The following is a 25,724-nucleotide window of genomic DNA, read 5'->3' as shown; positions in this document are numbered from 1 at the left end:
TAACATTCAGTGTGCAAAAAATAAGGCATAGTCTCAGCAACCATACTCCTCTACCTTATTCTTCTACACATATTGTAAACATTTTTTAAAAGATGGAGTCATGATGCTCAAGGCATTATGCTCAAGGCTCAAGTCTATGAGATGGAGGACACCCTCATTACACAGCTTTGAAACAAAGTACTGGACACCCTGTAATGTGATTCTCCTGTTGGCTACTTCACAGCTAAAGTGAACTCTATTTGTGCTGAATTGCTTCTTTAGAAACTGTGACCTGTGGACTCAGCTGTTTGTCTGCTTTAACAGAAGATCAAACCCTTACCACAAAAGCGTAGCAAATGCAGTACTGTCCTGGCTTTCCAAGTGATTGGAAGGTGTCGTGGTTTAACCCCAGCCAGCAACTAAGCACCATGCAGCTGCTCAGTCACTGCCTCCCACCCAGTGGGATGGGGGAGAGAATCGGGAAAAAAGTAAAACTCGTGGGTTGAGATAAGAACAGTTTAATAGAACAGGAAGGAAGAAACTAATAATGATAATAATAGCAATAATAAATTTACAATAATAATAATAAAAGGTTTGGGATATACAAGATGCACAATGCAATTGCTCACCACCCACCAACCGATGCCCAATTAGTCCCCGAGCAGCGATCCCCCACTCCCCCCAGTTTATATGCTGGACATGATGTCCCATGGTATGGAATACCCCTTTGGCCAGTTTGGGTCAGCTGCCCTGGCTGTGTCCCCTCCCAACTTCTTGTGCCCCTCCAGCCTTCTTGCTGGCTGGGTGTCAGAAGCTGAAAAATCCTTAACTTAGTATAAACATTATGTAGCAACAACTGAAAACATCAGTGTGTTATCAACATTCTTCTCATACTGAACCCAAACCATAGCACTATACAAGCTACTAGGAAGACAATTAACTCTGTGCCAGCCGAAACCAGGACAAAGGTCACTGGAGCCACTCATAAGTAAAGAGTTAGTATAGAGTGAATTTATTATGGAGAAAACAGGTTTTTTGTCACCAAAAGCCTGCTCAGGATTAGAAAAGTGAATGAATGGTGTATGTGTCATGAAGATTTTGCATGTGATTATATGACAAATAAAATGGTGTCTTTTTTTAGAATGTTATATTTTAAGATAACTTCATCATGCTGTTAATAGTGACATGATTCATATTCTTTTAGGTTTCGAAAATTTACCTGGCTTATCTGCTAAGGATTTTGTCACACTTGCTATCATACGGCATTATATTGACTTTAAAGTGAGTATTGTGGGAGAAAATATTACTACTGTATCTGCATTTGCAAAAATAGCAAGTATATCTCAGGATATAACAAACAAATAACCCTTCAAAAGCTGTCACCTATGTCACAAGTCACCTATAGTTTCGCAGAGAGTGTAAGCCAGTATTTACCATCAAAAGCAACAATCCCACTTCCATCATTGCAGCACTCCCCGGAGTCTTCCTTTGTACTGCTACAAATATTTGCGACTGCATAGCAGATACGACTAGAAATGAACGCTAGTTAAAAATAAATCAGAAAAAAATAGTGTTAACTGTTCACCAGCTCAAGAAACAGGAATGCACCAGGACAGAAGTAAGAAATTGGGGAAGGGCTGAAGAGTAGGACTGCTTCTTTGTGCAGTAAGGTGGGGGGTGGGGGGGGCAGTTTGCTATTCAAAATGACATTAAATACACATTCTGATAAAGGTTTTTCTGTGCTTTCCCATCTTTGTCCCCACATGCAGTTCTATCCATACTGTCAAAAGTTAAGAATGATGTGCTTATAGGAGACAGGAACAGGATAACGAGCTTTGTGGGAGCCATCCTGCTCAAAAGATGCTTCTGTTTATGGCAGTTTTCTGCTTGGGAACAAAGTCTGTGAGAGCTTGAAATGTTCAGGAACTAGCAAGACTCGATCATTAGCTGATAATTCTAGCTTCTGTTTATGTCTCATATTGCAGTTTGGTCAGATAATGTGTGCAATTTGAGATTTTAAGAAGCAGCCAGTAGGAAATAACAGTTCACTCTTGTAATCTGGTATCGTATAGCTATCTGTATTTCTTCTGAGTTTCTGTAGTTATCAGCATTCCTGTTACTCCTCTGTGGAGTCAAGCTTGGGCTTGGGAAGGCTTAGGGAGGATTATCATGAATGAATTTGGTATAGCATTACTGAAGTCTAACCTTGCATAAAAATTCTGGGAAGTGAAACAACAATAAGAAGAGGGATGGTTGCTCTATTATATTTTGAATAGTTGGTACTGAGAAAAGAGATAGATAGTGTGGTGTGTGTTTCACATACAGGTTGGAGAAGTTTGGAGTGAACTGTGTGCAGAACTAAAAGAAGAATTCAGGCCTGTTACGTCGGATGAGGAAGCCTTGAAAGTTATTTCAGAGGTATCAGAAGACACTGGAAGAATGGTTGCTGCTCTGCAGACTGAAGTGCTTGAAAGTCAACACCACCAAGAAATCCAAGAAGAGGAAAAAACATATACAAAAGTAAGACAAGGAGTATTTAAACGAGTAAAGCCCATGTAAGCATTTTTGTCAATTTATATGAAGCTTTTCTTATATAGTGTTGTGTCCTATATGTGCACACTTCTTGAAGGTATTTTAATCTGTCTCAGCAGTAAAATTTAAATTTTAAATTAAATTGGGTTAACCTCAGTTCTCCCAATTTGTATAATTTTGCTAGTATTTAGAGAGTAACATGGAAAAATAATGCAGTATCATCACTGATGCATCAGCAATGTTGTGATGAGTAATGATCATTATGTTACTGTAGAGTTGCACCTGTGTTCATCTGTAGCAGATAACAATTTAACGTACCAATTACAACTACATCTGCTTCTTAAAATGAAACATAAGCCTCTGTTATAAGCTCCCTTGGCTAAATATTCACAGAGCTTCATTACTTCAGAAAGTAGGGCTGTGTGATTTCCAGCATGCTGAGAGTGAGCAGGTATAGACATTTTCCAGCTTTGGTTATAAGGCAAGCATTTGGCATTTTTGCTCACGTACTGTGTCATCCTCTCCTGCTTTCTGAGAAGTAGATCAGTTGGTCTAGTTGTCTAAAATCTCGTGCTGATGTTTTTGAGGGATTGTCATAGGTTATGATGCTTGCACTTTTGTCACCAGAACTGATTCCATCTCTGTTATTCAGCATTTGAGAGTGAGAATATACAGAAAGTATTCCTGAAAGAGCTGGGGCTCTTCCAACATCTGTGTTGGAGGAGAGGAAAATTAGTTTGCACAGAGAAGGTAAGGCTTTTTTTTTAAAAGGTGGTGCATAAGTGAAGTTTTTAAAGGACAAGTACATTACTACAACATTATCATCCAATCTCAGGTGAGAGGGCTGAGCTAAGATAGCCAACGGGTCATAGCTGAACATGCCATCCAAACAGCACAAGCAAAGAATTTAGAAAAGCTTGTGAGGATTGTGTTGCATCTTGTAAATCTCATTTATATTACAGATACAAGCTATCCATAAGCAGAGAGAAATGGTGAATAAATCCTGGAAAAATTTCTTGACTCGGACATCAAAGTATGAAGCATTGAAGGTAAGAAATCTGAGTGATGGAGCAAAATTTACATTCACAGTGTAGTTATAATAATTGTGAAGTTCCAAACACATTTCTTAATGAATTATGAGGATATTCAAGTAGAAGTTATTTTTATATTCACACAGACATAGAAGCATGAACCATAAGATGTATTGGCAAAGCTACACGAAGTCTTTGATTCTTCTGCTCTTCTGATTACTATCACAAATTGGGGATCAACATTGTTGTGAAGGGCTGACCCTGGCTGGATGCCAGGTGCCCACCAAAGCCGTTCTATCACTCCCCCTCCTCAGCTGGACAGGGGAGAGAAAATATAACAAAGAGCTTGTGGGTTGAGATAAGGACAGGAGAGATCACTCACCAATTACCGTCACGGGCAAAACAGACTCAGCTTGGGGAAAATTAACTCAATTTATTACAAATCAACCAGAGTAGGGTAATGAGAAATAAAACCAAATCTCAGAACACCTTCCCTCCACCCTCCCTTCTTGCCGGGCACAACTTCACTCCCGGATTCTCTACCAGCACCCCCCCAGCGGCACAGGGGGACGGGGAATGGGGTTTACGGTCATCACATGTTATTTTCTGCTGCTTCATCCTCCTCAGGGGCAGGACTCATCACACTCTTCCCCTGCTCCAGCTTGGGGTCCCACCCACGGGAGACAGTCCTCCACACACTTCTCCAACGTGGGTCCTTCCCACGGGCTGCAGTTCTTCACGAACTGCTCCAGCATGGGTCCTTTCCACGGTGTGCAGTCCTTCAGGAGCACACTGCTCCAGCGTGGGTCCCCCACGGGGTCACAAGTCCTGCCAGAAAACCTGCTCCGTGGGCTCCTCTCTCCACAGATCCGCAGGTCCTGCCAGGAGCCTGCTCCAGCGCAGGGTTCCCATGGGGTCACAGCCTCCTTCGGGAACCCACCTGCTCTGGCGTGGGGTCCTCCCCGGGCTGCAGGTGGATATCTGCTACACCGTGGACCTCCCTGGGCTGCAGGGGGACAGCCTGCCTCACCATGGTCTTCCCCACGGGCTGCAGGGGAATCTCTGCTCTGGCGCCTGGAGCACCTCCTCCCCCTCCTTCTTCACTGACCTTGGTGTCTGCAGGGTTGTTTCCCTCACATGTTCTCACTCGTCTCTCCGGCTGCTGCTTCCATCTGTCCCAACTTTTTTTTTTCCCTTCTTAAAAATGTTATCACAGAGGCGTTACCACTATCACTGATTGGCTCAGCCTTGGCCGGCGGCAGGTCCGTCTTAGAGCCGGCTGGTATGGGCTCTGTTGGACACAGGGGAAGCTTCCAGCAGCTTCTTACAGAAGCCACCCCTGTAACCTCCCCCCGCTACCAAAACCTTGCCACACAAAGCCAATACAATTGTTTACACACTTGCAATTGGGGGGGGGGTGTGTGTCTATATATATACATATGTTTATTTGTTCTCAAACTTTTGAAACTAAAAGTCTGGTCATTCTTACTTTATTTTTTCTAATACTTCATTCACTATTTTTAGTACAGCAAACATCTCTCAAGATGGGAAATATTTTATGATGAAAGGAGATTCTTTTAGCAATATTTGTGCTTTTCCAAAAGAACATAAAAAATAGTCTAGTTAGGCAATCAGACTAAGTTGGAGAATGAGTTAAATCAGACTTAAATAAAATGCTTTGGCGCCTAAATTTAATTTTTCTTCATTTCCCAAAGTAGGTTCAAAAGAGAAAGATCTTTTTCATGTGCAGTCACCTCCCTGGCCTATGGTAAAGATCTATGCTAGAATTAGAAATGAAAAAGGGCCAGAAAAAGGATTTGGAGAACTACAGGCTGATTAGTTTTCGCTGAGTCCCTGGGAAGCTGTTTTAGGCACATGAGGGACAAGAAGGTGATTGGTGATGGCTGTCATGAATTTACCAAGGACAAATCATGCCTTGCCACCATGGCTGCCTTTTGTGATAAAATTATTTGCTCTGGAGAATGAGGAAGATGGATGTTATTTCCCTTGGCTTTAGCAAGGTTTTCAGCACAAACTTGTGTAGCCTCCTTGTAGCCAAAATGGGGAGATGTGGACTGGACTACATACAGGTGAACTACAAGTTGGATGAAAAACTGGCTGGACTGGTGGGCTCAAAGGACAGTGGTCAGTGATTGAAGTTTAACTAGCGGTCAGTTTTGAGTGATATTCCTCAGAGTTAATTATAGGGTTGATACTATTTAACATTTTCATTAATGACTTGGATATTGGATCAGTATGCATCCTCATCACATTCATGCATGACACTGAGCTGGAGGAAGCAATCCATACACTGGGAGGTAGGGTTGCTATTCAGAAGGACCTTGACAAGCTGGAGGCATGGGCTGACCAAAAGCTCATGAAGTTCAGGAAAACAAAATGTGAAGTCATGCATCTGGGACGTATTGAGGTTGCATGTGTCAGTACAGCCAGGGGACTCCCTGGCTATGTAGTTGTGTACTATGTATAGGGTAACAAGCTGAAGATGAGGCAACAGTGTGCTCTTGTGGTGATGAAGGCTAATGGCATATATGGCTACATTAGAAAGAATATAGCCTGCAGGTCATAGCAAGTTATTATTCCGTTCTCACCCTTGCAAAGCCATGTCCATTTATTCCATTTTCAGGTCTCCAGTACAAGAGAGACTCACAAACCAGAGGGAGGGTAGTTAAAATTAAAGGCCAATAGAATTATTACCTCATTTATTTTGTCATTTTGTTTGTGTATTTTCTAACAAGTGCAACTCACACAATTAATTTGGATTAAATCAATTTTGCCTTTTTTCTAACTATCCTTAGAAGGCAAAAAGGATTCAGGAAAAATCAATAGAGGCTTCCAGATCTAAATTGAAGACTCAAAATGGAACAGTGCATTCTACTGATATTAAAGGCCTCAATACAACAGTAAGTAATCCCCAGTGACACTGTTTTATTTTCATCAATGTGTTAGTGGTTTGGGGTTTATTCTGGCTGTATATGTGCTGCTGCTTATTCTTTCTTTAAATAACGTTTATGTTGACAAGCTCCAAGTATGTAAGAAAGAATCTGTATCTCCTGCAAAGCACCTCTCTCCCTTCTGACATCCTCAGACAACAGATAGTTGCTCAGAATGAGATTCAGATCTACAAATTACTCATAAATAAGTGTGGGCAAGATGACCCTTATACTACTTGACATGCACCTCTTGTGGGACAGCCTTCCTTGAAAACCCTGCTGAGGTCAAGACCTCCTTCATTTATTGTTAGGTAAATCTGTGCGATCTCTAATGCATCAGCAAAGGTGTCCTTTGTCAGTAAACGTGTTCCTGACTGTCTGCAGATAAGCCACTCATTGCATCTGCAGAAAAGATTTTTTTTTTTCTCATTTCTATCAGTTAATTGAAGTGTGAGAAAATAAAAGGCATTGTTAAGATCTTATTCGGGCATAACAGCATATTTAGATGTTGAGTTTTGACAAACTGGGGTAAGACGTGGGAGAATCTCCATTCCAGTCAGTAACTGTTTTTGAGCTAGCTGGATGATTTCTCTGTGAGCATCACACCTAAGTAGGATTTTAGGGGGAGGGATAGCTTCTTGGTTGCTTCTAAGTTACTCTTGCACGTAAGGAGAAACAAGGAAGAAAAAACATGAGGTGCTGTTTTCAAACTTGCACAAAGGCAAGAGATTCTATTATCCTGGGCTCTCTGGCATGATGAGTAATGACAACTAAGGTGGCTGCATCCTGAAAAAGAAAAGAGGCAGTTCATGTTTGATGTGACAAAGAAAAGAGGAGCTTAATAGGAAGCAAGGGAATGGCCTCAGAGTGCTGGACTAGGATTTTTATCAAATTATCTTTGCCCTAAACTTCTGAAAGATACAGAGGGACACATCTGTGCATGCAAGTTGAAGTGGGCTGGAAAAATTATTTAGTTATGTCCATATATCAGTGAGACTGTTAATCAGCAGTATTTTGCAGAAAGTATCTGAAAAATTTAGATGGAAATTGTTAGTAGAGAGAAATACATTGTTAGATTTTATTTGAAATACTTGGACTTCAAGCCAAGATTATTCATTTATTTGGAGGGAAAGGATTTAACAAGAAAATGTCTTCATGGTTCTATAATCAGTATTTCAACAGCTGTAGACAAAAACAAGGAAAAGGTTAGCCCATTTTGCAGAATAAGTGTATTAAGAAAATGAACACATGAGGAACATCAGATAAAATTCCTTGGGTACATTGCTTAGAAGAATTACAAATGACAGATATGGCTGGCAATTTTTTTCATGCAACAATCTTGTTCCCTCTTCTCTGCCGAACAGCCTTAGTAGGGAGAGATAAAAATTAAGCTAAGATGGTTGTTGCAAACCAGTCAAGGTCAAGTAATCAAACATGTGAGCCACATGCACTCAAGGAGTTGCATGGTTTGTTTTAGCAGGTCATGGTTACAAGATAGAGGTGTCACTCAGGGATTTTTATTCAAAGACCTGAACCTATTCAGTATAAAGAGTAGTAATAAGACTGGAAAGTGTATGTCTCTTTCAGTCTTGGAGTTTTGCTGGAGCAGTAGTTGCAGGCAATTGCATTTTGAGAGAAACAGGGTCTGTTCCCTTTTTTTAATTTGAAGTGTTAATGTATAGTGAAATTCTGAGGACAAAAACAGTGGCTGATATTACACATGAATCCAAATAACATTGCACAACAAACTTCTATTGTAATAAAGGCTTGATTTTCTTTCCCTCTCTTCATAAGATCAGACATGAAGGCAGAAAAGCAGAGTATATAAAGGTACATGCTGAAAAAACGCTCTGTCCTTTCCTTTGTATTGATGGGAACAATTTGTGAATTTAGTATAAAGGATAGTTTGAGTGCACCTCAGAAACCTCAGCATGCATCTCCACCAGCTGAATAATATTTTTGAAAGACAGTTCGTGATTTAACTCTCATCTCATTTTAAATGCTAACATGAATGTCAAGCAATGTGTTTATTTTGTTTTTCAGATTGGATCTGGTCGCTTAGTAACTGTCGAAAGTACACCTCCTCAATTAATTGGAGGACCACTGGCTGTTACAGACCTTGCTCTTAGAAAGCCCTCTGTTTCTGAAGGAGCCTTAAAAAAGATCAAAAGAGTTAAAACGTTGGACTCAGTCAAGAAAGATTCAGTACCTATAGAATAGTGTTCTGAACAGTGCTTTTAATATTATCGTTAACTGTACGTATATTTTAGATACAAGATAAAATCTATTTGTAATGCTTTGATGAATTGCACAGAACATCTTGAGAGTAAAACTATATTTTGTCTTAACTAATATAAACGTGGGGATGATTTATTAATAAAGTACCCCATACAGTATGGTACAAAGGTATGTTAAGTCTAATAATTTTGTGTGCTAGTGTCAGGTTACCCTGATCCACTATCAGTAGGCCCACTATTTAGATTTCCATCTCTTGTTGTTGACACATTCCATACATTGCAGTTTAAGTACCTCTTTTGTTGAGCAGGGTGATGAACCTTCACAGAAACACATTCAGTTCTTCATTTTCTGGATACCATAGCCACATGGGTTTTGTCCAAGTCCATTTTGTTTCTTGAATTGCCACTTTTAGCATCAGGACTTCTGACTTCTATTCTCTCAGTTTTCATCTAACGACTCACTAAGAAGCTTGTCTGTGCCAACAGTTTCTCCAAGCCTGTTGGAGAGACATGCTGAAATGTCCTGCTCCTCCTGGGTTTCTCATAGTTCTTTAACTGATCTTACTATTCTGATTATTTCTTGGATACTCACCCTCTTCCACCCTAGCACCTCTAGAATACCAACACAAACTTGTGAGCAGCAGACCTTCTTGTAGATGACTCAGTTTCTAAGCTATTGCCTCCTTTCCTAACTTGGGCAAAGCCAGAATTTGCTGTATTACAATAGAGCAAGATTCCCTGAAGCTGTTACTTCATTTTAAAACCAGTTGCTATCCAGTGCTATGGCATAATTTTCTGTGACATTGCAAGGGGTTCTGTGACATACAAGCTCTGGCACACAGTATGTCATTTTTGCCTGTAAGCAACATTTGGGGAAAAGAACAAGCTTTCACTTTGTTAAATGCCAAGATGAAAAATGGAAATAAATTTGAGCTCAACAGGTGGAACTTAGTTTCCAACTCCCTTTTTTACTTCCTGAAAGAGGGATGGGGCGGGGGTGGTGTATAAGCATTTCTTAAAAATCTGTTTGTCCCTGTAACAAGACATAGCAGTGCTGGCATTAAAAATAAAGGCAGCGATTTTTGTTTCAAAATTGTCTACTTAAATTCTATTAAAAAAAGAACCCTAAGAAATTAATGAAATAAAACAAAACAGCCGTATGAAATGGTACTTAAACTTTAGAGAGATCTCCACAGGTGCAGTTTCCAAAGATCAGAAGCATTTTCTTATGGGCAGGTCTGTTAAATATTACATTGTAGGGTAAGACAGTCATCTAGTACTTAAAGCTAGAGAAATTAAATCGAGCTGTGCTGGTTTCATTATGACATTTTTTCCCCAAAATTATCTGCATAAAGTTTAAGTATGTTTTGTTAAACAAGCCTGTATGTGTATTTCTTGCCTGCCTGCAAGAAAGGTAAGCTAAGGTATATAGAGATTATCTAACTAAAGTCCTCTGTGTTAAGTAAAGTCTTGCTGAGTTGTTTATATTTCTCCGACAGCTCTTCAGCAGCTATGCTGCTTTATTACTGTTTTACAGAATGTGAAAATATATCTACACACTGGGGCCACAAAAAGTTTACTCCATTGTCTTTTCACAATTAAAACCAAACAATAAATATTTGACTAGGAGAACAAAGACTGTGACATTTAGAGGTTTTTTATATGCTTGCATACATGTGAATGTGTGGGTGACTCGTTACTACTGGCAGCAAGGCAGTGGCCCATTTTGTCCAAAAAGACATACAGGACTCATGAAAGTCCTTCCAATTTCTGAGCAAAAGCTACTGCAGTACAGTGTAGCCAAGGTATGGATATAAAAGATCTTTTAACTGGAAATCAGTTTGTATTTATGCTCATGTAAAAACTTTAAAGCAGGCACAAAGTGAGCCCCACAGCATTCCTCCCCCAGCTGCGTCGTGCTTCTGCTGCAGACACCCTGACATTGCAGACAAGTAGTGCTCTTGTTAATTGTAATAAAGAAGGAAGGGGACAGAATTTCCCAAAATGCTTACATTTATACTTCATAAATGAATACTAACTAACACAAGACTTCACAGCAGCATAGACAGCATTTGATTTTGCCAGCCAGCCATGGACTATGGTCTGGCTGTCGGGGTGGAACCCAGGAAAACTGGGCTTGCTGTTCCTGCTGTAACCCAGGGATGGAAAGAGAGGGAGTGCTGAGTACTGGTGGAGGAAAAGATCATTCCATTCACTGTTAATCCTTCTTGTAGACACCCCAGGAACAGCCAGCTGGCTTTCCAGGGCTCTGTCATGGACAAAACAGGTATGTCCACCTGGAATTTGTTTTGATGCTGCTGCTTAGGGTGCTGTGTTCCTGTTGTTAGCAATCACCTGCCACTTTGGCAGACACTGCAGGGTGACCGTAGCAAATAATAGATTGTTCAAGCATTCTGGAGCCAGTTATGTAGATGCTAAGCACCTTTGTCTCCTATAGAAAATTAATCAAAACAAAGACTTGCCGTCTGAGGAAGGATGGACCTTTTAAAACTGCATAGGATACCTTGCTATGGCATTCAATTAAAAAATCACTAATACAGGAAACATTACCTTTAAAATGTTATTATAGTTTTACACTTCTGTAGGTGATGAATAAAATTATTTGTAGGTGTGAACAAGGGGAATTTATTTATCTGGTTTATGACAGTTAAAACACTATTTGTTGCAAATGCAGTACAGTACACAGCTTTATAAACTGGCTATTGCTGGAACAGATTAGACGACGGCTCTCAAATAGGTGCTCATCATAATGTATCAATTCCTGAAACTGCTGGTTTGGGTGTGTCATGACTCCCTCTGCTCAAAAGAAAAGATGTATTTAAAATATTTTTTGTATAAGGAACTTACAGTGATATTTATGGGTAAGAGAAATTTCTTACTCCTACAGACTACTGTAGGGGACATATTTTACAAGATGCAGTTCAATATTGTGTTTACCTAAATGAACATTCACAAATCTATGAGAATTGTTGGGTATTTTATGAACTACATGAGCTAGGCATTATGTGGGATAGATTTCTTGTTACTTAGGAAGGTTTATATGCTGTTACTGGCTAAGTACTGTTTCCTACAATAATTAAACCCAGTTGGGATCTCATAAAAGGCTAGAGCACAACAGGGACTGAACAAGCTGCATTGCTCAAGGAGTAAAGCAGAGAACAGTCAGCGTCTCTGAGTGTTCCCATTTGTTCTCAGGCTTTCTGTGCCCAGGAGAAATGGATTAACTAGATGGTTAATCTCCCTGAACTAGCTCATCCATGCTGGATAGTTTCTTATAATGGGAGCAGTAAGTCAAGCCAGTCTCTCTTTTCAAACCACTTGATGCATGGATGTCTTCTCAACTGTGATGTTGCCTGCTATGACAGGGATGGACTGTATCACCTTATTTGCCTGTATGAATGTGTAAATAAAGAGCAATCTTGTGTAAAGTACTGTTCTTAACGTGATGTAGTAGTGGTTTTGCAAATAACATTTTAATAGACAAGAAGAAGACTACTATTCAGACCTTGCTGCATAGAAAAATACTTTAATTAATCTGTAGCCTAGACTAAGCAGTGACAAAATACAAAGTTTAGACTGCACAGGACATTACAATGAGCATAATCCTTCCCTTTAGCTCGATGTCACACTTCTTTGCAATTTTTTAAAAGTAAAGTTGATTGTATGTGCAAGACACTGTATAAAATGTGTTTGTTGACATTTTCTCCATTGCTTAATGTATAAAAATATATCGGGTTTCCATCAAAATCAACTTTTAAAAAAGAGAATTATTGGAAAAGATGAGCCTCTACAAAAATACAATACAAGTTCAGACTTAAAAGCTTACCTGAGAGAACAAAGGTGTTGACTCAAAACACAAAATCATTCACATGTGCAGTGGGGAAAAGGCAACTTTGGTAGATTGCAAGACAGGAAAGCAAAAGTGACAATGTGGGAGCTCACATACTTATCAGTGATTAAGTACTTTATACAAAGAAAAGAAAAAAAAGTTGAACCATGCCAATAGATTTGTCTAAGCATCTACAGTATATGCTGTGCTTTTGTGCTCCTTCATTTTGATGTTGCCTTGCTGAGGTATCTTCGTTTTCTCCCCTTTTGGCCTAAAATGGGTTGGTGAAAGCAGACCCTGCAAGATTATGAAAGAAAGGTAGTTATTTTTCAAGCAATATGGTTAGGAATGCTAGGGTGAAATGATCTCCATGTTCAGTCTGGAAACCTGAAACATCTGACTGGGTACATCAGAAAAAAGTCTACTGCCAAGGAGGAAGGAAGCCAACAGATCTTGGATTGGTTAGTAAGATGTAAAGCCAATCACCTATATGATCTCAGTTCAGACTCATCCCAGACCATGATGACCAGCATTTGTCACTGTTTGATGAGTCACGGTGACCATGAGATCACATTATGTGTCAATACTTTTAATGGGAAGGACAGGGTTCAAGCAGTCAGGGATTTGATCTTCCCTTTTCATGGAGGGATGATTCCCTAAAGTTGAGACTAAAGTTCAAATAACAGGAAACCTTTAGTATTGCAATGTCATGTATATGCACACAGTGATAAACAGAGAATGCAGCATCCATTTCCACACACTCCCACATGCATACCCAACATTTTTTACACTTTGTTAAATACAGAAATGTAGTACCCTAACTACTTTTGACTCACATATCGTGAAAGTAGCTACCGTTGGAAGATGCAAATACTTTTGACAAGTAGAGACAGAAAACTGGAAATTACTATATTGAGTTGTCTAAACAATCAAGGACGAGGATGAAACAGTGGTTCAGTTTAATATTAGTACATAACAGACTAACACCATATCCTGTAGTTACCTTCTGAAGTTCTATGTGAGTATGTGGAAGAATATTTGGGAGACATTAGTTGTCTTCTGCCCATTCCATGGGATCTTGAGAGCACACAGTCTACATACATATCCCAGAAGTTCTGGGCTAAATCATTGAAGAGTTCATTGTGCTTGGGCTTAGGGGATTCCTTTAGGAACATCATGAAGTCCCAGAGATCAATGACTGTATCTGCTACCTTGAGTTTCTTCATTTCCACCAGGCCGTGGGACGACACCTCCCAGCACTGATGGTCAATCTGACCCAGGCTTGCAGGAGTTTCTTTTTGATAGTCTAGATTGGCATAAACCAAATTCAGTATCAATATACAGCCCAGCTGAAGATACCACCTTCGTTTCCATACAAATTCCATACTCCAAGAAGATACCTGAAAGAAAGTGTATCAAATCAGTGATTCTGCTATTATGTAGTTCATTCTCACATAACTTTCAAGGATATCCCAAGAGATGATTTAGGCATATATACAGAAAAATATTTCTTTTCAAGCCATGGAATAAATACCAGTCAATGATCCCTAGCACTGGAGCTAGGTTTGCACTTAGAAATAGTTAACACTGTTTAGAACAAAAAAACCTGAAGCAGGAAGTTTGACGTGGTTGTAGCCTATGTCAGAACTGCTCCTTGAGCTCAAGACTTCTTCCCTTAAACTCCTGTGCTTAGATCACCAGTAAAATCAGATTACTAGCAGATGCTTAAAGAATCCTAGTTGTATGCTATTTTAAATGATTGCAAACGAGTAACAGTTATAAGTAGCCAGTCTTTCATGGAACAGTCCAATTCAGAAAGGTGGTAGTGAAGGAATAGTAAACCAGACCATTACGCTGTATTGGGTGAGCATAGGCAGCTTAGGAACTCATTCAGTCGCTGTTGCAAGACTGGAAAAAGGCAAATTCCTTTCTGGCTTACGTTAGAAAATTAAGCAAACTTTTGGCACATTTTTTTCTAGCATATATGCAAAACACAGAAACTATCTGGAGAACTGGAGATGGAAAGAGTAATAACACAGGAGGCATAATGAGAACTTCGAATGCTGCAGAATATGTAGTCATTATTATATACAGATTCCCTCTGGGAAAACTGCAGTTTTCCTATGATACATATTCCATATGCTCAAAGCAGGTTTAGACAGAACATCACTAAAACACCTGACAATTTTTTTATTAGTCCTTCCTATCAAGATAAAGTACAGTGGAAGAGAAGAGTAAACATAAGGAGGAAAACAAACCAAAAAAAAACAAACAAGTGAGCACAGGAAGAAGTCTGAAGAAAAAGATGACAGGCAAGACTTTCAGATAGTGCCCCTTATTTTGGTGTCCTAAAACAATTTTGTGTCAAAGAGTTGGTGCCATGCTCATTCCCACAGTTTCCAATTCAGAATGTAAAATACAATTCCAAAATGATGTGAGGTTTTGTGCAGATACAAGGCAACTTTTTGGGCAACTGTGCAAATTTAATTGGGAACGTGGCCAGAATTGCAAGTGTGCTCTCCCATTCAGAATATCTTCGGGCACTGGCAAGATGAAAAGTTAGTCTATGATGTCTTCAAAGTGTTAACACACTGATGTCCTCTCTGCAACTCCTAGGGATGCAATTAAAGAGAGGATAACTCACAGATAATACAATATGTTCGTGAACTGTCTATAAGAAGATACAAGAGTTGAGGTGACACCGTGGAGTTCACAGTCATACCGAGCTGGGTCAGGAAACAGGACCTGTGGTCTCAGGGCTCTGGGGTGATTTTTAGTTTGAATGTGCCATTAACACAGCTGCAGCCATCTGAGGTCCCTAAACTCAAGTATTCCTTTACCTCACCTTCAGGACTCAAGGGAATGAGACAGACAGATACCCCCAACCTAACTCCTTTCTAAAACTTCACTTGCTAGCTACATTGCAGCAGGCAGCAGGATTACCTGCCTTAGCATCCCGAGAGCTTAGGAATATGCATTAAAGTTTCTCTTCCTTGGGTTGTTAGAAAACTGGCTCCAGTTTTCAAAACAAGCAGGGATAGAAATGCTTCTCTTCTCACTTCCACTTCTCTAGCCACCAGTATTTCGAGGAAAGACACACTAGCAATTTAGCTACAAAGAAGGAAAACGGCAGCCAGGAAGCCACCAACATTTTGAGTTGTTTCAATTTCATATTTTAATCCAGCTAAAAACTAAAATGCTAAGGGTCCATTTGAACACCTCAAACAGGAGCAGAGACCACACCAAGCCTCACAGCGACTTTGAACTAGTAACTCTTCAGTACAAGACAGATGAGTTTCAGAAAGGCAATAAATAAAGAGCCGCAGGAGAAGTCATACTTACAGTTTCTGTGACGAGATGGAGAACAGTAGCCTCGAAACAACAGTAGTCAGCTACTTGAAGAAAAAGCAAGAAATTCCTGAGAGGGCTGCAAGTGCCCGGCAGCTGCTGGATGCTCCAAGGATGCCGGGATCCCACTGCACGCAGACGACTCTGCCACCGGCAAAGCAGCAGCACCAGCAGCAGCAGCAGCACGAACTCGGGTGAGGGGGAAAGGCGGGAGGGAGCGGTGGCTGTGGCAGCCCCACCTCTTGCTGCAGCAGGAACCCTGTCAGCCCAGTCCGGGCTGGGGTCTCACCTGGAGGGACTGCGTTTGGGGGGGGTAGGGGGAGTGTTTGGTGAGGGAAGGGGAGAGGCAGAGGGCTGTCAGAGGGAGGAAAATACAATGGATAGCAAATCTTTCTCCAAATCGGTAACATGAATGCTCTCCTTGTTTTATAAAGCCAGGTTTCCTGTCTGCCTACCAGAACGCGCACCCATCAAAGACAGCGTTTCAAAATAATGGAAAACAAGTGTACAGCCCAGAATTTCTAGGCACAGTGTGCATCCACTACTCCAGTTCCCTTTTTGTAGAAACTTCCTGACTTGGGATCGATTTGACACTATTTTTTAAAATCTCCCATAACTTGGTTGCCAGAGAGGATTTCGATGCCATTTTATCTGTACTTGACAATACCCCCTGCAGGAGCTGGCGCCAGCGCCAGCTGCTGCGCAGTGGTGTTCACGTCCCACATCGTCCAGCCAGCAGCAGGCCAGCTGTGCCAGTGGTTAAACACTTGTCTGTTGTTTTGTTTCTGGCCACTTATTTTCTCTGCTAAGGAGCTAGGCTCATGCACACGTTTAGAAGAGCTCCATTTCCTTCGAGGGACAGCAGCTTATGAAGAAGATTGCTTAGATTCCTAATTATTTCTTCCATACGTGTTCTTATGGTACACCAGTTATGATGTCTCATCAGAAGCGTAAGGCCAAAAATAAAAAAGAGACAGATTCTTGTTCCAGCTGCTGTGGATTTTCCATGGGTCTATGTGTTGTAAGTCAACCCAGCCAGACCCAGTACACTATATAAAATAACTTCTATATCCTGCTAGTAAAATAAGGTCAAAAATACCATTTTAACTAAAGAGTGTCAGGGAGCCAAGAGCATTAAAATGTGTAAGAGGCCTTGACTTCCTATAATGGACAAATTCCTGTCCATAAATTTGCAGTTCTGTTTCTCCCTCAGTCCTGGCACTCCTCCTTGGATAGCTCAGTCAACTCCACACTCAGCAAGCTGGATTTCTGGAGCCTGTTCTAGGTATCTATTGTGCCCAATTCAGGACAGGTTGCCCGAAATTGAATTCTACAAGGATGAGTATTAGGATTATTACAGCTATCTTGTTTTACATAATTAAAGCTTAAATTTCTTTACACAGATTTTTCTGACAAATTTCTCAACATGTATATTCAAATCACCTCTTAGATCACCAAGGAAAATGGATTGCATCATATTCTGAAATCCAGATGATTTTTTAGGGAACTCTTCATACACTGCATACATGCTTTCTAAACTCTCCAAGGAGACTGTTGCTTTCAAGGAAGATCATCAGTCTTTTACCTTCAGAGGCACTAGAAAGTTTGTCAAAGTAAAACCATCGGCAACCAACATCATTAAACTTGAAGCATTTTTGCAAATATGCTGAAATTCTGTGTTTCTTTCTAACCTGCTGCAGTTTGATGTCAGATTATAAGTCTGAATGTAGCTGCCTCTCTTCATGTCACAAATTCCTGCAGCTGGGAATATGGAACAAAATCAGTTATGAAAACTGGCAATGCCTCAGAAATCTTCCAGGATTCCTGTGCCCACTTCTGCACTAAAGGACTGGATCTTGAAGCACTGAAGTCCCCCACTTTACTGGTGTCTCAGTGCAGCTCATCACTGTACAGAAGAACAGTTCATAACCTGAGAACTACTGCATAAGGGATGTCCTAGCCCTTTTCCTATTGCATATAATGGAAGGAAGTAATTTTACTCCCTCCTCACCGACTGAGGGCTGGAAACGGCTCTTGCCAAGAGAAGGCAGCTGGGGGTTCCTGTGGCCCAATGCTACATGGTCTGGAGTGGGTCTCCTGAGTTACTTCACTTTGTCTTCGAGTTTAGACACCCACTTACAAAGAATAACTTGCAGACCTGTGGCTTTTACCAATGTGATTTCCCCATCTATTAACTTAAGAGACCAGAGTCTGCCATGCGTGGTATAAGGATCTGTGCATGTTTTGAAGACCTATGGCATGAGGAGTGGTAAACAGGGTTACTCTATAGAACCAAATTTGAAAGTCAAAGGAAAAGACTTGCATGGAAAGCTCAAACAGAAGACAAGTTTCTTTTTCATATACAATCATTCTAGCACAATGTGGGGACAAATACTTTGTCTGCAAGTAGTGTTCAGGCACCTTGAAAACAAGTGCTCCGAATGTCATCAGTCTGGTGCCTGCCTCACAGAAATTACATCTTCCTAAAGGCTGTTCGAAGGTTCACAGAAAATGTCAGGTATCTGAGGCACTGGCAAGACTTGGGCTCCCTCACACTTCTCTTTAAAGGCATGAAATTTCAAAAGGCCACTGTTCAAAGTACGATGAAAATGCTGCATCTGGCACACAGCAGAAAATCACTTCACTCTGTAATGCTGGGTCCATGTATCAAACCCTGCTGAACCTATGCACAAAACCAACAGCTCTCTTCAAGGTGGTGTGTACAGTTCGACATCGGAAACTCTCCTGCGTGAGATGTTGCCTGAAGGAACGCGGTCCGCTCTATACCAGGAGAGGGCTGATGTAACTAAATTGCAGCTGCTCCTTTCTTGAATTTGAGTGTCACCCAACAGCTCAGGACTGTAATTTAAACTTTGTGCAGTACTTTACCCCATATGAAAAATAACGTACCCAGAATTGTGATGTCTGAAGCACTTAAGCATGTAAAACTTTAACAGTTCAGACCCAGAGAACCTCCTCTCTCTAAAGGAAGGCATGGCTTGATGAGAACATAGGACAAATACGCAGTAAAATTGGGTCTATTAGGGTTTCACAACATGCTTTGGTGGAACACAACATGACAGGAACAGCATGTTCTTTCAAGTGGAAATGTAACAATCTCTGTCATGAAAACAATATATACAGTACTTAAAGGTAAATACAAACCTGCTCTGAAATGACAACATTCAGAATAACTAGCTATCTTCTGAAAGCCTTTCCAGCTAAGCAATGTAAACACTGTTTCAAACTTCTGTTTCAAAAAAATAAGCCCTGTTTGAACCTACACAGCTATGTAGAAGAAAACATCTCGAAGACTGGAATATAGTTACCTTACCTCTGAACTCTTTGTATCATTGAAAGAAGCTAAGGCTGTATTAGGCGAAATTAATCCTTGAAATTCTAAAGCACCATTCATAACCAAGGAGATCAAAGCGTTAGGAAGGCTGCACAAGGAACCTATCTCTATGAAAGCTCCTTCATATCATTAATCAAAACAGCTTTCTGTAAGTTTTCAAGTTAAGAAAAGCTTTTCCTTTCTCCTCTTTTTGTTTGCTTCATGCACTATCAAGGCATTTAAAGGCATGTAAAGAAGCGGGTAGTTGCACACCTGTTCAGCCACTGCATCAATTCCTTCTTCTCATTTCATTCCCATTTAAAGCATCTAGGATACTGGTGCAAACACAGCAGTTTCATTGTACTCCAACAGCCACTGACAGCAGCCCTCAATCCATTTTCTTCCTCATACAGATTTTTTTTTTTTCATGCTCCTCTTGCTTTTCCTAATCTAGTTAATAAATTCACCATTTTAAATCTTGAAATGAGGTATTCCCAGAATACAACTATAGAAATCAAAATGCTGAGGAACAGATTTTTCTTAGGAAAATCCTTTCAAATAAAAAAATCTCTTTTTAAAGTACCACCTCATCAACAATGTTCTCTTAAGAATCTATTTATGAGAAAATTCTTTGATAATATCTAAAAATTTACCTCCCCAAGTGGAAATGGTTCTGAAGGCTGATTGTCATATTTCTTTTGTGGTATTATGCATCTTTGTCAGTCAAGCACTGAGGGATCATCACCTATGGGAGAATGACACCTGGAACAATGATGAACCCATGAATTTAAATTGGCAGAGATCAAAATTATTGGCGACTAATAATGCTGCAGGATGTTACATGAAGTTTGTAGGATGGAAGCACCATGAAGACACTGATCATGTTTATTAGGTAAGTATTATTATTACAATTTCTATTTCAGAACAGGTAAGGTCAAAGGAAGTCAATCTGTGACCATCTTCATAAAATCTAACATACCTGAAAACTACATAAAAGCTTGGGTTGTAGGTGAAAGCCCTTAAAACTGGAGACTCTGTCCATGTACTCGGGAAAGCAGATTTTTTTCAGCTGATGACTAAATATAAATGGGATTTAGAGAAAAAGTGTGTTGTGTTCTCTGTTCTGCAGGGGTTCAGGAAGAATTCCAAAGACGTAGCATACGCCATGTGTAAACCCAGACACTCCAGCACAGCCATTTCACACAGCAAGTTTTATGAGACGAGATTAAAGAAAGAAGTGGCTATTTCTACGATTCTGAGTTTTTTTAATTGATAACCGAACTTAGGCAAAATAAAATGGTTCCCTCCAAATTCTTCCAACATCGATAGTTTTTCTATAGCATGAGTTTCGAACTGTTGTGCTTCAGCTTATTCTTATTTTTGCAGTTGAGGTGTCTCCATCTAGTGGCACTTTATTGTACTGAAGAGTGTATCCTTGGCAATGGTTAAAACTCCTTTTTTAAATTTTATTTTTCCAAAATAAAACTGTAATAGTAAACCATCAACTTTTTAGAACATCTGGACCTTGGATATGTTGGTGTAGCTATTTCTTTCAACCACAAAGACCTTTGTGCCAGCTTCCCAGCATTGCAATGAACTGTTGTGTGCATGTTCAGAAAGGCAAGGAAAAAAAATTCACTTCCATTTTTTAATTATTTCAACCCTATTTTAAAATAAAGCTATGTTGCTAAAATATATCAGCTTAATTTTTAAATATTTCCATCAAAGTTAGTTCCTCTCTAGACTGAGAAAAACAGTACATCAAGTACAAATTTCAAAAAACTGCTGCTGGAAGCTTTAAAATTGTTGTGGAAAGAGATTTTACGGTGGCTTCTTGTTCAGGCTGATGACAGCACACTACCTAGTGATTTGTATCATGAGAGAAAAGAAACAGAGTGGTACAACCGAGATTTGATGTAGCAGTACCCTTGTGATTTTCAAGCAATCATATACAAGTATTTGAAGTACACGATGAGAACAGAAAGAGCAGGAACTGAAGCATCATTTAGCATGAAACTCAGAATATGCATTGGCTACATATAAATCAGTTTGGAGAGCTTTAAAATGCTATCAGCCTTTTGTATGACTGAATTATAGGTATCTCTGTGACTACACATCTGCACACTCTCACGTAAACAGGGTTTACTGAAAGAATTGAGTCAGCCTCTGCATCACTGATTAGCAGCGTCTGAGGTAAAGAAATAACAGAGTGACGTTCTATGATCAGGCTTGACAGTGATGTGCTCACAGCCCTGTTCCTTAAGTTCCAGTATGGCACACGCACTACTGATTAAACAGCCAACACAAACCAAAAGAACAAGATGATAGAATCAGTGCTGCCCTGGCAAAACAGAGTCTCTTTGGGTGATCAGATACATTTTTGAAGCAAAGTATTTAGAAAATAAACCATCTAAAATATCCTCAAACTTTACAGTTTTAAATGATTCAGTTTCAGTAATTTTTAGCATCGTGTATGCATGATCATGTACTTACTGGTATAAAAGGTTCCAGAAAATGCACAATGGCACATTTCAAATGAAATGCTACTTAATTCCCTGCTGGTATGCGCTTCTTGGCATGAACTTGCTCAGTGCTAAAATAAATCTAGTCTTGTGTCAATGGATTTAACACTTTCAATGCACAACATACAGAGGAGACTAGTTTTTCTTTATTTCTCTTTTTTGAGGTTGAGTTGTGGTTGATTACATGAGTTGAATTAACATTAGTTAGTGGCTCTGCTGGCATCTCTGGACCAGTCTACACATTAACCTGTTGTTGGATTTGACGTCCTGCTGTGTGTTAAGGAAGTTCAGCACACTGAATATAAGGCTCTGCTAAGTCAACAAGCTACAGACCCTGCTGCTCTCAACAGTCGTAACAATTCAACAGTACTAAATTCAAACAGTATGCACCACAAAAGCAGAAAAAAGCTTGAAAACACAGGGTAATTTGATATATGCTTGCACTGGTATCCAAGGAGAGCTCAGAGCCTATGAGTTGATCCTTGAAGAACTTTGCTGATAACCTTCTTGCTATCTGCAAATTCCCCGTGCTTTCTTCATCTCAAAATTTCTTTTCCTTATCTACTTCTTTCTATTATTTTCTATATAATGCCGACATCATATACTTTACTGAAGTCACAGTAGCACAATCTGACTTTTGCATATGTAAGAACTTCTGAACCTTGCCTTCTATTCAGATTGGACTGACAAGTCCTTCCCATACTACGAACCATAAATCTGGACAAAATGTTCTGCTATTTGTACTATGAATTGGCATGGTAGCACAGAACAGAAAAGTCCTCCCGAATGATAGGGCCTAGTTCCCTGCCACTACAGAAAGCTCTGTTGTACAATCACCTCATAAATTTATCAAGTGCCATATTAAAAACAGGTATATTTTTGGTCCCACTAATTCCACAGAAAAGCTGTTTCAGAATTTGATTGCTGTAATGACTAGAAACATTCTTCTCATTTCCTGATATATTTATTAATAATAGTACATATCTGTTTGTTCATCAACATTGCCCCACAAATTACATGGTTTTCATCTTTCATGTTTACTTTCCTGATATTTATAGACAGCACTCATATCTCCTCTTGGTTTTATTGATGTAAACAAGCTGAGGCATCCTAAAATCTGTTTGTACAAAAGGTTCTCAAGCTCTCTGGTCATGTGCCTAACCTTCCTCTACCCCTCTTTCAGTTCAACCTTAGCTGAGCTATAGAACAATTAATTAGAAGTTTTCACGGTACTCCAATGAGATTTCACCAGGGCCTTAAATGACATTAATACCTCCCTTCTATCTCCTGAGATACTCTCTGTACTTTTGATGATTCCTAAGTATATATCATTACCAGATTTCATCAGTATGCTCTTACTGATTTTATCAGGGCTACTACAAAAAATATCAAGACCATGCTAAAACCAACCCTTTAAGCCTGACATCTTCCTTTTCAATCTTATTTGTGGCTATCTCACTTCACAATTTCTCTCCTAACCCCCATATTCTCATTCCTTCCCAGGTGATACCATATCAAATGTTTTATCAATAGGGTATTAACATGGCAAATTTGAGTTTTTCCAAAGCTTTGCATGAGATTGAGACCAGGCTTCAGCATCTGTGGTTGGCCAGGTCACTTTTATTCTTTTCAAAGGTAAGCAATTACAGCCCAGGTTCAGCCCACCTTACTTCAAAGACTTAACAGAGAGAGACGGGGATCCACAGGGAGCTATTCATGATGTGTCTTGTCCCCTGGAGACACCTCTCACCACCGAGTATAGAGGGAGTCTCAGCCAACAAGCCTCTCATATAGGACCCCTCTGCTAAATGCCTCAAGTACAAACAAGGCCAGACCCACGCCTGCTATTTTCCAGTCATCTTATAACATTCTCAACAGATCTGTTCAAAACATTTGCTGCTAGATTTTATGTATCACCTGTTTCAGAACTGCAGATGTAGTCCTCATGACGTGAAAGTATGACATGGAGTTTTGCATTTTTTGCTGTTGTAATAATTTCTGTTCTGCATGATCCATCTTGCCTTTCTCCACGTGGTGAAATTACTTTGGCACTAAGGAAAGGCAGACTTTGAATTTGGGGGATTTAACTTAGGCTCACTAGACAACAGTCACATCTTCTCCTGCTCTCCCATTTGTATCACTAAAAAATCTTCTGCTCTAAAACTTCTGTAACAGTGTGATACAAGCATGTCCAGTTGGTAGAAACTAGAAGTATTTTAGCTGACAGAGAATATGTAGTTGATTGGTAAAAATAACACAGAACAGCAGAAAAAGCGGGTCAGTAATAGTCAACAGAGTGAAAAGCTTTTGAATGTATTTTTTCCGTACATGTAGGTGGAAAGAAAGGGTTCATAAAGGGGACTAAGACCTTCTAAAATACTACTAAAAACTCCCATGGAACATGACACTTCAAGACAAAAGGAAAAAAAAAATAATTGTACTGTAGTACCTTGTAAAATTGTATTCAATTGAAGTGTGCTATTATTTTATTCATTCATCAAGATCATCAAAATCCATCAGGAATAATCATTCTGAATGACAGCCACACTGCTTCTGTACCTTCTTCTGAATAACACAGTTGCAAAATAAACAGTTTGCTTTTTTAAGTCAGCGAAGTGTGGGTCAGCTGAAAAGCGCAGGATTAGGAATTTGGATTTTTTATTCATTCTTCCCTGATTTCTTTTAAAAATATTTTTTTCCTAATTTATGTCTAAAATTTTAGCAAATTGAAGATTCCTTTACTCTAATTAACTGATGACTATGTAGAACTATGTTATGTAGAACTATGTACAGGTAAGTTTTTTAAATGCAGGTATTGGCCTAACTTTTATAGTGTACAAAATAAAGCAAAATTACAGCAAACATAAAGCCCAAATGATAATTCGCAGACGAATCTAACTATGTAACTACTATTTTGCATGTATTTTGTAAATCCAGTTCCCAAATCTGGTGTCTTAGGCCATGAAGCAACTAAGAAACAAAACTAACAAACAACTAATGAAACCGAATTTACATTCTTAAAACAGCATTGGACAGCACTGACATGTTGTGGTACATCCTGGGTACTGCTTAAACGGTCTGTTGGGCCATTTAGCATGTATATGGCACACCACTGTTTTTGGGGGGGTGGGGGTGTATTATTATGTAACAGATAAAAATCTGTTGTTGAACTATTTTTAGTATTAAATTACTGTAATGATTCTCCTCAGGTAGCTAACAACTGCAACTGAGAATGTATGACCTTACGGAAACGCTGTAAGAGAGAATAGAAGAGCATTTACTTTTTCATGAGGATTTGTGCTTTAAGAAAAAAAAACAACAACCCACTGAAAATATGCTCATGTCTGAAAAATACTTATCTACAAAACAGACTTGTGAAAGAACTCACTCGTGGACATTTTTCACCAGTTTTACCCTTCTGAGCTCACTAATGTAACGGTTTACAAAATAATTTCTCATTTGTGACCATTTAAGAAATACAAAGCGCCGTAAGCCTCATCAAAGCCAGGTGCTTTCAACAGGGGCATCCTTGCCCTGAAAATCAGTATCGTTGAAAGGTCAGGTTCCAATTTCCTGAGGGAGAGCGCGTTAGCAATACGAGCAACAGGCCTCAGAGGGTCCACCTGCACGGGCAAAGCCAACAGTAGATGCCGCATCTCGTCGGCACGCAGCTCCCAGGGAGAACGCGCTGCTGGAGATGGCGGATCCTGCCCGACACCTCGCCGCTCCGGCAGCTGGGGCCCGGCTCTCCCCTCAGGCGTGCCCACGCCTGCCCGCACCTCGGCGTGAGGTGCTTCGGGGGCCAGGGCGGACTGGAGCGAGGAGCTGACACGTTGCAGCAAACCAGGCCTGTCCCCTGCAGAGACGGCGGCTCCGCGGGGACCGGCCCGGCGGGGACGGGGCCCGGCGAGGGGCCGCGCGGCCGAGGGCGGGAAGGCCG

General features: G+C 40.1%; 2 protein-coding genes across 2 annotated transcripts in view; one reads left to right on the top strand and one right to left on the bottom strand.

Annotated features, from left to right (window-relative positions):
- The window catches only part of CFAP69 (cilia and flagella associated protein 69), a 30,733-nt gene extending 22,020 nt beyond the window's left edge, over window positions 1–8,713 (top strand). Inside the window, exons 19-23 of the mRNA XM_010562606.1 lie at window positions 1,184–1,260; window positions 2,305–2,499; window positions 3,474–3,560; window positions 6,359–6,463; window positions 8,537–8,713. Coding sequence (XP_010560908.1) covers window positions 1,184–1,260; window positions 2,305–2,499; window positions 3,474–3,560; window positions 6,359–6,463; window positions 8,537–8,713 — 641 coding nt within the window. The remainder of the gene's footprint in view (window positions 1–1,183; window positions 1,261–2,304; window positions 2,500–3,473; window positions 3,561–6,358; window positions 6,464–8,536) is intronic.
- Window positions 8,714–12,551: 3,838 nt separating this feature from the next.
- On the bottom strand, window positions 12,552–13,974 carry LOC104835997. Its single transcript, XM_010574339.1, has 2 exons — window positions 13,584–13,974; window positions 12,552–12,877 (listed from the first exon to the last, which is right to left on the bottom strand). The coding sequence occupies exons 1-2, from the start codon at window positions 13,963–13,965 to the stop codon at window positions 12,852–12,854; spliced, it is 408 nt and encodes a 135-aa protein (XP_010572641.1). The 5' UTR covers window positions 13,966–13,974; the 3' UTR covers window positions 12,552–12,851.
- Between the last annotated feature and the right edge of the window lie 11,750 nt (window positions 13,975–25,724).

Source organism: Haliaeetus leucocephalus, unplaced genomic scaffold, assembly GCF_000737465.1.
Source record: "Haliaeetus leucocephalus isolate CR32 unplaced genomic scaffold, Haliaeetus_leucocephalus-4.0 Scaffold0, whole genome shotgun sequence".
In the NCBI taxonomy this organism is placed as follows: domain Eukaryota; kingdom Metazoa; phylum Chordata; class Aves; order Accipitriformes; family Accipitridae; genus Haliaeetus; species Haliaeetus leucocephalus.
This window is presented reverse-complemented; position numbering and strand designations above follow the sequence as displayed.